General features: G+C 40.4%; 1 protein-coding gene across 9 annotated transcripts in view; it reads right to left on the bottom strand.

Annotated features, from left to right (window-relative positions):
• Positions 1-14030, bottom strand: part of Rgs22 (regulator of G protein signaling 22) — a 130998-nt gene that overhangs the window by 19369 nt on the left and 97599 nt on the right. For all 9 annotated transcript variants that reach the window (XR_009594720.1, XR_009594733.1, XR_009594724.1 and 6 more), the window contains 3 exons: positions 12010-12168; positions 9373-9441; positions 6510-6671 (listed from right to left, as the gene is read on the bottom strand). Coding sequence is in view for 3 of the 9 variants with exons in the window: in XM_060392821.1 (XP_060248804.1) it covers positions 6510-6671; positions 9373-9441; positions 12010-12168 (390 nt within the window). In the remaining 6 variants the exon portion in view is untranslated. The remainder of the gene's footprint in view (positions 1-6509; positions 6672-9372; positions 9442-12009; positions 12169-14030) is intronic.

Below are 14030 nucleotides of genomic sequence, written 5' to 3'. Positions count from 1 at the left end.
CATATGACCTTCAAGATCACGCTGGAGTACCCAACCCATCAAGGCCCCTTCTCAAAACAGTGTCTCCTGCTGGTGACTAAGCATTCACCACACGAGCTCACGCGCAGAGGGAGAGGGGAAGGTGTCATGCCATATCTCAGCCATAACATCAGCACATTATTCCTTCAAGGGCATTTTAAAAGTATTGATAGTACATTAAAAAAATGTTGTAGTTTTAAAGTCATAGTCGAGAGCCATATTTTTTTAAACAGATAGCTTGGCCTGAATTAGCTTTTTTTTTTGTTAAAAATTTTGCTTTGTAAATCAGCTGAAAGGAAACAAAATTGGAAACTTGTAATTCGAGGCCAGAAATAAGCTAACATTTACTAAGTACTCAGTGAACATCAGTCATGGTAACAGATGCCTTAGCATATTAAAGAAAGAAGTTTTTTGGGTTTTTTTTTGGGGGGGCACCAGTCATGTAAATTTTATGTAGGGTTTACCATATATTATATATAAAAAGCTTAATATTAATATTACATTATAAACAGCATGTCTAGTCAATTTATTATCAACTCAGAAAAAGCTTTTTGTACTGCATAAGTTTAGTATGTTACCAAATATTCATTGTTCACCATTACTAGCAGGATTATTATATGATTATTTGGTGAACTTGATCTTTAACTATAGAATATAAACTTGTGAAGTAAAAACAAATTTACCATGTTAGAAAATATTAATTCTGAGTGATGGGATAGAAGTTAGAATTATAACTGAAATATTTTCCCAATTTGACCTAGAACTCACCATGTAGACCAGGCTGGCCTCAAACTCACAGAGATCCATCCACTTGCCTCTGCCTCCCGAGTGCTGGGATTAAAGGCTCCTGCCCAGTTAACTCTTACCTATTGCTGAGGTAAGCTTTTTGTGTGACTCCTTCAGCCAGGAAACAGAATGTTAATTCAGAACATGGCTTCTCTGGCAAGAGATCATATCCAAAGACCTTCTAGGTCTGTGTGATCTGGCTGGAATGTCTTTAATCCAGGAAACAGAGGCAAGATCTGAGTTCCCGCCAGCCTGCTGCAGAGCAAGTTTCAGGTAAAGAGAAGCTTAGGTCCAGACCTGGTGATACACGTCTTTAATCCCAAACAATGAAGGTAAAGTTAGTTTGTAGAAGGAAGCACTTATGTTTGAAAGCAATATTTAATTTAGTCACATGCCCAACTCTCAAGAGAACAGAGAGGAAAGGGAAGCGACTTAAGGGAGCAACACAGAAAATGAGAGAAGAGGCAGCTTTACTGGGACTGTCATAGACAGCTTGCAGAGCGAGATCAAGCTAGACTCAGGTGAAGATTGAAGGAGCCAGAGAATAAGAAGGAGCCAGGAGATTAGAGCCGGTTACTGGAATTAGTTTGAGGTCAAGCAGAGCAAATCAGGGGCAGAGGGAAAAGCCAGATTGAATAAGTCAGCTGGGGGAGGAGTTTGAGCCAGCACAGCTAAGTTGAACCAGCTAGTCCAGAGCTCAGAAAGAATAAGAAAGAGTGAGTTTATTCAGCAGTAAGTCTCAGAGGCTGAAAGCATTCTAGGCCTAGATTAGATTGTATAGAGGCAAGAAGCTTCCAGGACTAGGCCTGGGTTAGCAGAATGAGGCAGTAAGCTTCAAAGACAATTACCTCAGGAGAATAAAAGTTCCTTTTTTACACTTACCCCTTCCCTAACATCTCTAATATCCTGAACTTCCTCCACTGTAACTCTACTCACTTTCTTGAATGTGCCTTGTTCACCTGCTCATGTGTCTCTCTTTAGATACAGTAAGTCTGAGAGGGAACACTGTCATTGTTGTATCCTTGGCATTCAGCGTAGCCCTTATGTCAGTGGATGGAGTCAATAACTCGAGAGATTAAAAGACATTCTGTCATTTCTTTCTCTACAGATACTCACATGAACATACATTTTATATGAAGCTATATTGTTGCCTAGTAACTAGCTTTAAAGAAATTAATAGATAAACATCATTAATCATTCTCCTAAGTGATTTTTATTAACTGTGGAGATGAATCAATGTCTGTACCTGATATCCTGTTGTAGACTTAGTTCTTTCTGATTTTTCATAATCTAGAACAACGTTTGACCAAGATTTCCTTAGCTCTCTCTGCCTATTTTCAGTAGCACAGCTTTGTGGCTGACATAGGCTTCAGCAATACAATGGCTTGGTTGAAATCCAAGCTCTGTCCCTCCATGAGCTTCTTAGCTTTTCTGTGTTTTGTCATCTTCAGCTGTAAAATGCTAACCACAATACCCTTGATATCATTGAATTCTTGTGAATAATATATCCATGATCACAAGAAAAAAATTAAAATGATCCCTAGCAGATGGAAAACAATAAAAGTCAGCTATGGTGTAAACCAATCTGACTGTGATATTAGTTGGCAACCCATTGGTTGGCAAGGATGATTTGGCAGACCTGGCTGGCTAGGTGGGCATCTGGTTCCTCCATAATCACTCCATGTGCCTCTCCCAAAGCTGTATGGTCAGTTGTGGAGAATGACCATTCTTCCATCAAGGCTTTAGTTGCATTCCCCTGCTAGGGCCTCCAAACAAGTTTTCAAAGTAAGCTATTTGAGGGTTAGTCCAGTTAGAATGCTGTGCAGCTGCCACACTCCTTGAAGAGCCAACATCCTGCTGAGACCTTCCTAATCTCTGCAGATCATATTCTGATGAGAAGGAGGTCTTTCTGACCTCTCCATCTCAGCCACACCTCATCAGAACATGGTCATACTGACACCCCCTCTTATTATTTATTTCCATAGGTGCCACTGCCCTGAGGAAGAGAAGTACATAATACTCACTCTTTCACCCCTACAATTGAGCATAATGCCTGGCACACTTGATGGTTATGATTTTTGGATGAGAAAATTTAGTCCCTGTGATAATTAATCTTGTCAGTTTGATTGGATTAAGAAACACCTCCAGGACTGCTACGGTAGAGCTCTGTTGTATCTATGGCAGTTGTCTCAAAGACGCTTAGATCATGAGGACAGCTGCTTTCTGGATCTGGAGTATAAAGCATCATACTTTGGAGGTGGTGTCAACGGGTTTCCTAGAGGAAACAGGTCACTGAGATCTGACACTGGGGTTATTCTGTCCTATATTTTCCTTCCTATGTTTTCCCTTTCTCTGCTTCCTGTTTGCCACAGTGTCTAGCGTTCTTCCACACATCATCAGGCATGATGGACTGAATGTCTGAAACCATGAGCCAAAATAAGTACCTTCTTGATTTAAGTTGTTCTTGCATGTATTTTGGTCCTGGTGATATAAAGTCAGAGCATGATTATTAACTTCACAGCTGGCCAGGTGTGGTAGCACATACCTACAATCCTATCACTCAAGAGCCTCGTCTTAGTTAGTATTTCTATTGTTGTGATAAAACACCATGGCCAGAAAGCAAGTTGGAGAGAAAAGGGTTTATTTGGCTTATGTTTCCATATTGATGCTCATTACTGAAGGAAATTGGGACAGGAACTCAGACAGTGTAGGAATCTAAAACAAGAGCTGATGTGGAGGCCATGGAGGGGTGCTGCTTACAGGCTTGTTCAGCCTGCTTTTTTATAGAACCCAAAACCACCAGCCCAGATGGCACCACCCAGAATGGGCTAGTCTTCCCGTATCAATCACTATTTAAGAAAATGCTCTAAGGGCTTGCTATAGCCTGATCTCATTAAGGCATCTTCTCAACTGAGGCTCCCTCCTCCTCAGTGACTCTAGCTTGTCAAGTTGACATCTGGCACAACGTGTCAACTTGACACACAAACACACCACTGTTACAACTTTCCTTTCATATTCATTCCCAAGACCTAACATTAATAAGAACACAATATAACATTCTAAATTTTTAAGGTCCCACAGTATTTAAAAATTCAAATACCTAAAAATTCAGTTTCTTGAAAATAGACAGTCTCTTTTAAATTCCAAAGTATTTTTTTTTTAATCCAAAGTCTCTCAACTGTGGCCTCCTGGCAAATCAAAAATAAATACTTTCTTACTTCAAGAGGGAAGAACCAGGGCACAGTCACAATCTGAAAAAAGCACAACCAAACTCCAAATGTGTAAAAAATCTTGACATCCAATTATTGGAATTCACTCACAATCTTGTGGGTCTTACAAAGGGCTGAGCCGCTTCTCCAGGTCCCCCTTCTGCCTCACACAGCTTGTCTCCTGGACTCCAGCGACTCCACTGTCCTTGGTGGTCATCCCGAGGTAGTGGTAGCTCCAAAATGCTGGGGTCTTCCGCTACACCTGGGCTGTACTTTCACCAGTAGCCCCTCTGGGGCTCTCTTCAGGGACTTCAGCCCTGTCACACAGTGCTCAGCCTCAGCTGTTTTCCATGACCCCTTCATGCCTTCCAAATCAGTACCACATGGGCGACTCTTACACTACCAAGTTCAGCAGCCAATATGAGAACATGACTTCTGTGTGCTGACTCGGAGGAAACATTCTCAGAAGATTTCACCTCAGTGATACTGATCTCTTCGTAGTCACCCCGAATTTCTTCTGTTGGTCAGCATTAATTGTCCTAGTTAAAGCTAAATTTTTTTCTTCAGTGGTGATGGTCTCCTGTTATTCACAGCTGACTCTTCAGCCTCAGTTCACAGACTCTCAACTCAAAATAGCAAGCAACACTGAGAAGGGTCTTTAAATGACTCTCTTCCCTCTGGAATTCACAAGCCATGCCTTTGTTACACTTCCTGACACTTTTTTTCATTATAGATCTTCTTAAGAATAGCCACTAATAACCATGTGACACAGTTAATGCCAAGCTGTCTTGAAGTCTCCTTTGCCAATGCCAAAACTCTTCAATTTAGCCTCAGCCAGATTTTTTTGGACAAGAGCAGAAAGCAGTTACATTCTTGGTTAAAATAGCACAAGAATGGTCTTAAGGCCACTCACTTCCTAATATTCTTCTCCTCTGGAAGCTCTTGAGCTGGGCCATCACAATCTACACTGCTCTCAGCACCACTGTTTTCTATGGTTCTACTAGTATGGCTATTAATCCCTGCTTAAAGCATTATCTACTTTCCCAATCCAAAGTTTCAAAGTCTATATTTGGTCAACAAGCAGCATGGTCAAGCCTGTGACAGCAATGTCCTACTCCTGGTACACACTCTGTCTTCACCACTGTTCTACTGCTATGAAGAGACACTATAAGCAAGCCAACATTCAGTTAGAGGCTGGCTTGCAGTTTCAGAGGTTTAGGCCACTATCATCATGGTGGGAAGCATGGCAGCATGCAGGCAGGTATTGAAGCAGTAGTTGAGAGTATATCCTGATCCTCAGGCAGAGAGAGAGACACAAACAGAGGCAGAAACAGAGATAGAGACTGACTGACTCTGGCTTGAGGTCTTTGAAACCTCATAGGCCAAGCTTGGTGACACACTTCCTCCAGCAAAGCCACACTCACCCTAGCAAGGCCACACTCACCCCAGCAAGGCCACACTCAACCCAGCAAGGCCACTAACCTTTCTCAGGCAGTGCCACTCCTTAATGACTAAATAAGCATTCACATATATGAGCCTCTGGGGCCATTCTTATTCAAACCACCACAAGGCCAAAGGAGGAGCATCACTAAAAGTTTGAAGCTATATTGCAGGAGAGATATTAAAATGGAGACCAAAGAAAGCAAAAAAATTAAGTTCATGGTATGTTGGAGAAAACTTAGCTTTTACTGAGCAACTACACATTGAACAACTCATTAGTGTTGCTCAGGACACTTAACTTATGATCCAACAGAATTTATTATTCTTTTAATTAAAGTTTATTCTTTCCCCACACTTTTGCAATGAGCTAGAATAAGCTGCCTGTTAGAAAATAAGCCCATACCCCTGGAAGTATTTGTGAGGGGGCTAGATACCTCTCATGCATATCTAGACAGCAAAACAAAGTCTCCTCTTATTAAAAGTAAAGATTCTATATGATTCCATGAAGATGTAAGCCTGAAAACAAGCTGCCACTGCTTATGTTAACTCCTTGCTCCTCTCCTTTTACTTCTTTGGCTCAGAAGGTGGTCACTGTTTCTGTCAGAATAGCGCCCTTGTCCGTCAGTCCCCCTGTAATCCAGTTTCTTTGGTTATCATTGTACACTTGATTAGGAAGAATTCTTGTAGAAAGGTCTTGGTTATATGATAAACCAATTAGGAATGTCTACAGGGAAAAAGCGTGTGGTGCATTTACAGAAGCATGAGACAGAGAGGCGTAGCTAAGACACTCCACAGAAGTGTACTCACTGCATCACGCTGCATGTTCTTATCTCAAAAACACAAACACTGTCATTTGGGGCCTCCCTAGTACTCTCCATTGTATAGCAAGAAGTGTCTCTAGACAATGGACAATAACAATGTTTAAATATTACCATAAAGGAAATTGGCAATATCGGGATATATTACACACATCCACAAGTGCCAGATACATATCTCCTATCTTAATGCTCCACCTCTTCAAACAGAAGGGGGTTTCTCCAGTTCCAAATACAGTACCTTAAACTTTTGTACTTCTTGCCAGAAAAGTACTCCATTTTCCAATAAATCTCCTTTCAGGGCCACAAATCGTTGAAATTGCCTTGCTATGACTGGATTCAATAATGCTTTACGAAAAGCAATAATCTCACAGGATGAAGAGATCCACTTACTCGCCACAGGCTGTGCAAACAACACAGGAAATCAGGCAAATTCCAAAAGCAGCGATCACATCCTTAATTAGACTAAAACCACCAGCTTCTATTTCTTTTGCTTTGGCTACTGAAATTTGTGGTATGGATATAACAGAATTTGACAGCTTTTCCCCTGATTCTTTGCCTGATTCTTCATCTTCTTCTTTTTTTTAATGGTTCCATGATTTTTAGAGACAAGAAAGAAAAATTACTGAATGATTTACACATAGTTAAAAAAAATTTTATATTTCAGGACCAGTGAACAAATAGAAGAGAGTAATCATAGTGCTATGATTAGATGTAATTACATTATGACTTATCATAATTGCATAATTTTAAATTATTTCTTTTATTCTTTTTCTGAAAGTCAAATAAGTCTATAAGTTGAAAATTTACCTTAATTCTACTCATGTTTTTATATGGCATACTTTTGAACCATTTTAGTAAACTATGACCTTTAATTAATAATGATAAATTAATAATATTAACATTATTACTTATAAACATGTTAAATTAGGCCTTGTGCATGCAAAGCAAGCACTCTACCACTGAACTTCACTTCTGGGCTACTAATAATTCTTTTGTTGTTTTGACACAGAACCTTACTATGTAGCCCTTGCTAGCCTAGAACTCACCATGAAGACCAGGCTGGCCTTACCTTCACAGAGGTGTGCCCTTGAGTGTTGAAATTTTTTTTCTTAGTAATAAAATTCTTCTGACTTAAGATTTTATTTTACATATCGTAAAATCTTGAAGCACCCATGATGTTATAATAATGCTTAAAGTATTTTATCTACATCTATTTTATATTGTAACAATTTTGAAATAAACTTTAAAAAATATTTTACCCATTTCAAGTCACATATTCAACTTCTTTTACTCTCTCAGATACAAAAACATAAATAGATTTTATTAAATTTACCAAATTTATATATTGAAAATAGATTTCACCTCTGTTGGGGTTCCCCAGTGTCACTGTTAGCTACACGGGAAGCAGCACTCCAAACGCAACATTTTAGACGGGTATACAAATTCTATTAATGATCACATGCCATTACTGACAAGGCATTAAATAAGTTCCTTGAAACAAATCACACATGTGACCATCAATACAAGTGTTTGAGAGCTTTGCAAGAAATGCACAAGGAACACCGAGGAAAGAGTAATGAGTTCCGCCTGGAGAAGGGCAGCCTTGACAGAGAAGGGCCTGGAGCTGGGACTGGGAGGTGACAGCAGCTCCAGGCAGTCTGGGTGAGTCATGGTGCCATTAACCCAGACACAGTGCATAGATGCTATCACTGTAGTTAGGCACATGGCATATTCTGTGGACAAAAACTTAAGACTCTGGACATCTGGTCCATATTAAGATTACAGCCCTATAAATAGGAACAACTATGGATTAAAGTGGGTTGTTTATTTAAAACCCACTCAAAAAAGGCTGTTTTAAGACCTGGTTCTTAAGACACTAAAACTTAGTCATTTAACTAAAACCTGTAATTTAAATAAATAGAAAATAATGCAACATATAAATCACAATAATATAAAATATAAGCTCACTATACTTAGTGTTTCTATAAAAATATAGCAGAAACAAACCTTTCAAAAGATCGCCTCCTTTCAAGAGGCAGATGGGGAAGAGGGCTTCCTGACTGCTACATGCATTCCTCCAACATGAGGATAAACCTTTATCTTTGCTCACTAATTTGAATGGATGGCCTGGGTCTCAGTTTTCATGACTTCTAGAGGATAAACCCTTGGGAGCTCATAGACTCGCTAACGGGACTATGCTCATCATACTTGCTAAGAAGTAAATAAGATATCACTACCAAAGCATCAAATACAGTGATCCTAATAGTCCTCAAAATACAGTTGCCGCAGTTGCTTTCAAGCTAAGCTGTAACGTGAGGTACAGTGGGTATAAAGGATGACTTAGTTTACCAGCTGTACATCACGTGACTCGTTCATTCTCTGTAATCCAGTCTCCTGATAATAGATTACCACACACTGTAAAAACAGCTTGTCTGGTAAACCCAGGACACACACACTTAAACAGACGTGGTGTGTGTGTGTGTGTGTGTGTGTGTGTCTGGTGTCCAGTGCCGGGGACCAACCTAGGGCCTCAAGTGCAAAGTACATGTTTAAAGCCACATGTTCCTCAAAGATGAGAGGTCAGGAGCTCTGCAGAACAGGGCCCTGTGCAGCCCCCATTCCCTCTGCCAGCAGAAACATAACTGTCATCAGTGAGAGGTTTAGACAGTGAGGGTCAGGAACAAGGAGTGGAGGTGTGGATGTATGTGTTTGTGTGTGTGTGTGTGTGTGTGTGTGTGTGTGTGTGTGTGTGTGCAGAGAGAGGGTGAGAATACATGAGAGAGTATGTGTGTGACTGTCTCTCTGTGTGTATGTATATGTGAGTGTGTTGTATGAGTGTGTATTTGATAGTATGTTATGAGTGTAAGTGTATGGATATATGAGAGTGTATGTATATGTGTGTATAAGTGTGTGTATAAGAGCGTATGAGTGTGCATAAATGTCTGTAATTGTGTGTAAGAGTGTGTGTGTGTATATGTGAGATAGGTATGTACGACTGTGTGTGAGTGTATGTGAAGTGAGTGTGAGTCCGTATGTGTGTGAGAGTGTGTGTAATACTTTGACAGAGTAGAATTTATAAGGGGAAGAATACAATTACTTGCCTTCCAAACTCCGATTTTCCTGTCATGTCTCTGCTGTAAAAGCTCATCCGCTATATCTTTCATCCGTATCTAAAAGTAGAACCAATTATTTTATCAACATTTTCAGACTTGCCAAAGTTTGAACTGTTTAGTATTTTAACAGCTTAAGAAATGAGGCAAAGGTCAGCTCAATAGGAAAGTGTCACCAGGAAAGGAGAGACGCGGATTGAGAAATGAAACCCTACAGTCAATGTTCTGGGAGAGTTTCATCCTGTGCACCATCACTAACTGCACTGCTCCAAATGCAGATGACAGGGTCACTTCAGCTTGTGTGAGAACTGAGACTGGATTTAATGATGGCCTCCCAGGTCTCCATGGTATTTTTTAGCCAGTTTATATCTTCTGTAAGTGATTTTTAGAGGAGAGACATAATTCGCAGGCATGCAGAAGGTAGACCTGCCTTCCACATCTGTTTTTTTATCTATGGATTCAACTAGCCTCAGATGCAAAACATTCAAATAAAAAAATGGCATTTGCATTGGGCATATACACGTATTTCCTCCTTATACCCATTTCCCAGAATTATTTAGCATATATATTATGTTATGATTTTATAATTAATATGAAGATGATATAAAGAATATGGAGAAATGCATGTAATCACATGAAAATATAGCCCTGTTTTATAGAGGGAAGGGACTTCAGCATCTTCAGGTCTTTTAGCATTCTATGGACCCTGCTGGATACTGGGGACAAGTGTATATGGGAGCTTTCTGATTATGTTTAATATCTCCATTTCCTGGGGAACTACTCCTGCCAAATCTATGCTGTGTCTTTCCTTCATTATCCAGAACAGATCTTCCCAGCAGCTGATCTAAAAAGGCCAGATCTGCAAAACAGAACAACGCTACAGCTTGAACCCAGGCTCCACGCATGCCAGGCAAGCTCTGTACCAACACGCTCTATGCCGTGCTCCCAGTCTTTGTGACAGCCGTGGGTGAGAGGAAAGGGGTCTCTGATCTTTCTTGCAAGTTTCCCAGAGCTCTCCCTGACTACATCTTTCTTAAAGCTTGGATGTGAAGGCCTTTCCTACTCCCCTCCCCCCAGCATCCTTATTAACAACTTTTATTGCTTTGCATCTTTAGCTGGAGAATGCTAGAATCAGCTTGTTCTGTTGGCCACCCAAAGATGCAAAGTCAGGAAATGACAAGTTACAATAACATGGCTGTGGTAAAGATAATGAAAAGATGCGGTAAACAATATCTGTAAGCCAAACGTCACTTCACTTGGGTCTGGAGAAGGAACTGGGGTTTTCCTGACGTCAAAGACTAAGGAGACATGAGTTCTCCCAAAACGTCTTGCTAGGTGAGTCAGCTCTTCCTGATGCGAGAAATTCTGTGCTCTAACTATACATTTTTCCTAATTCGCTCAGCTCAAAAGACTAAGGATCCCTCCGGATAAGTAGGCCCCCAAAAGTTTAACAAATTGAAAATAATATAGAGGCATGCTTTTCATGTTTTTTTCTAATCAGTATTAATGACATGTGTGTTTAAAAAGCAAAAATTGCAGACAGGCTAACCTCTTTTTAGGTATAATGATGTTTTAAATGAGCAAAGTAATATTTTGCTTCATAGAAATAAAAGCAAAGCAAAACAAATGACAGACATGCTTTACAAAACAAAAAGTAAAAGTTCTCACTTTCCAAATGTATTTTTCAGGAGGAAGATCTTTCTAGCAGCTTTTTTTCCCATAAGCACAATCATCCAAACATATAGCAGATGGCTGTTCATAGATATGTGTATGAAGATACAGAGGCAGAAGAAGAAATAACAGGATCATTTCCTATATACCGTCCTGCACCCTCTCAGGTTTTTTGGAAATAACATCTTTTGGGTCAGTACATGTGGATGACTCATTTCTATATTAAAACCCATTTTATAATATTTATTTGGAAATCTGAAGAGCTTTCCATGGAATGGAAAGCGTGATTGTCAACTTGTTTGGGTATTCTCTCATGTGACACCACAGTGAATGTTTTTGTATATTCTTGGTTATCTGTGTGAAAATGTAATAATGTTAAGAATACCAATTGCCAGCCAGGCGTGATAATACAACACTGGGAGTTTGTGGCCAGCCTGGTCTACAGAGAGCACTAGTTCCAGACCAGTCACCAGACCTATGCAGAGAAACACAGTCTCAAAAATAAAAACCAAAATCTCCAAAACAAACAACAACACAAAACCCCAATTGCATTAATAGATAACATTGAAGTCTCTTCTCTTTGCTGGGTGTCATGCTAAGAAGCCAGGCACACACTGTTGTTACTAAGAAAGGACATCATTTTGTTTTATCTGGGCCTGTAACTTACAGTGATCCCCCTGCTTCTGCCTCCAGAGCCCTGGGGTCACAGGTGTACGATACCATGGCCTAGTGCAGTTGCTGATGACAATCTTATTTTTCAAATGAGAAAACTAAACTAATGAAACTCAGAAAGGGGTCATGAATGTGTAGCAAATGTTAAGGTTAGAATGTAGGAAGCCTAACTCCAAGCTTTTCACCATCACTCACTGAAGGACTGTGAGGGCTCACTGGGTACTCACATTTCAGGTCTGGCTAGGTCCAGCCAATTGCTATCCCAAGGTTATACTGTTTATGTACCTTTATCTTCTGACGTGATGCGAACTGCTCACTGGAGAGGAACAATGGCAGCCACACATTTTCCAGCCTATTTAAGACGTGCTTCTGGATTTCGACCAGCACAGATGCGTCGAGCTGCTCGTGAAGGATTCTGCCCCAGCCACCGCTCATAAGCATTATCTAAGAGAATAAAACAAAACAGAAACCATATGCTTTCTTTTATCCAATAAAAGCCATTAATTCACTCATTCATGTTGAGCCTTTTGCAGCACACTGGACAAGTGCCACTATTTCCATTTTCCATAGAACATCTTTTGGCTGTATCATATATTATAATAGTGTATGTAGTGGTGATTAATGCATGGTTTTGCTTCCTATGGAATCCTAGAAAAAACACAGGAGTGAGGTTTTATTTTTTTCTGTGTCAGGGCCTCAGCTACATTAGGTAAGTACTCTGGCCTCTGAGCTCTTCGCTGGAGTGGGACAGCATGCTGTGTGACCAGGGGTACTAACAGTTTTCCCTCCATAATCTCAGTAACTGTGACACAGGGCAGCGAATGCTTCTTCCAAGTTCTGTTCTAGACCTAATATTAATATGTGATTCTAGTCAAACTGACCCATTTGAGGAAGCATGTTTGGTTTTGTAGGTGAGAAAAATGAGGCATTGGTTAGTTAAGAGAGACCCAGACACTGGAGATGTGCACATCAGCAGCGAACCTGGGTGCTGGGTTGTTGGGCACTGGTGGGGTGACTGCCCTGTAGGAGCTTCTCTGACTCAGAGGGACACAGAGGTGGACACAGGGTGGACATGCATTGAGGAACACAGCCACTCATCAGATCTGTGCAGCAGCACTGGTTTGTGGCTCAGACCTCCCCACAGGATCTCAGTGTCCCGTTCATGGCTGTTCTGGTGGCAAATCACTGCAGTTTCCACCTGTTTCTGTGTAAAGATTCTGCCCATTGGAATGAGCCTTCTTTATTTAGTTCACCTTTAATGAGTAAAATTAGGAAAATACTAATATTTTGTTTAAAAACAAAGCAGAAATATCATCTTCTTAATCTTCCTTAACAATATTAAATAATAGTGAAAATAAGATTGCTTTTTTCTGAAAACACAAAGACTGATGTGATAACGCAAGAGCAAAGTGGCTTCCAACTCAGTCAGGAACAGAATGGGCTGTATAATATGTGTTGCAAAATCCCTCAGTGAAACAGGTGAAGAGAATGAGTACAATGGCAGAGATAAAAGCCTGGCGGCAGGAAGATCTGGCGTCAGCAGTGGCAACTTTCCCACTTTCCACCAAATTCCAGCATGCTGCGCAGTGTGCTCACTCAGTGGAACAGATGCCCTGAAATCTCACGCGATGGAGGAGCTCATGCCAAACAGAAGACAAATGCTTCCCGTGTGTCCATCCCGCACGTGTGCTTACTGAGACACCTAGCCATGGCTCTAACACACCCCAGATCTGTACCTCTGGGAACTGACAGAAGGGAAATATGCTCTCTCCTCAAACCACTTGGCCTTCGTTCTCTCCCTGCTTTCTGCTCATTTCACCCCGACCAAAGGGACAGTTTGTTTGTCTGGTTGGCTGTACTAGGATTTTTTTTCTTTACTGAATTCAATATTGATATGAAATTTCCATTTTCTAAGTATAAACCATTAAAAATATGCATCCTTGTAAGCTCCTAAAAATAAAAAAGCATACACAATTCATTTGTTCTTTATATAGTTAAAAAAATCCTCACACTAAATAAATTATTTTTAACTCCAAATTTCAAAAGCACAAGTACTGAGGCTTACTTTATAAATTAAGATGTGACAAAACACCCAAGCCCTGCTGAGTCACATGTCCATTGTTTCTGTAACTGATGGCTTTATTGTTATCAGAATCTGTAATCTGGGCCATTACCATGGTACAGCGAAATGGTTAAGCCTATGTTCATAGTTTCTAGGCTGGGCTTGGTGGTGCATGTCCTCAATTCTAGTACTTGAGAGGCAGAGGCAAATGAATCTCTATGAGTCTGAGGTCAGCCTGGAGTTC

The sequence above is a fragment of the Meriones unguiculatus genome, chromosome 1 (genome assembly GCF_030254825.1).
Source record: "Meriones unguiculatus strain TT.TT164.6M chromosome 1, Bangor_MerUng_6.1, whole genome shotgun sequence".
NCBI classification, from domain to species: domain Eukaryota; kingdom Metazoa; phylum Chordata; class Mammalia; order Rodentia; family Muridae; genus Meriones; species Meriones unguiculatus.
The sequence above is the reverse complement of the archived record's forward strand: the minus strand, read 5'-3'. Positions and strand labels throughout refer to the sequence as shown.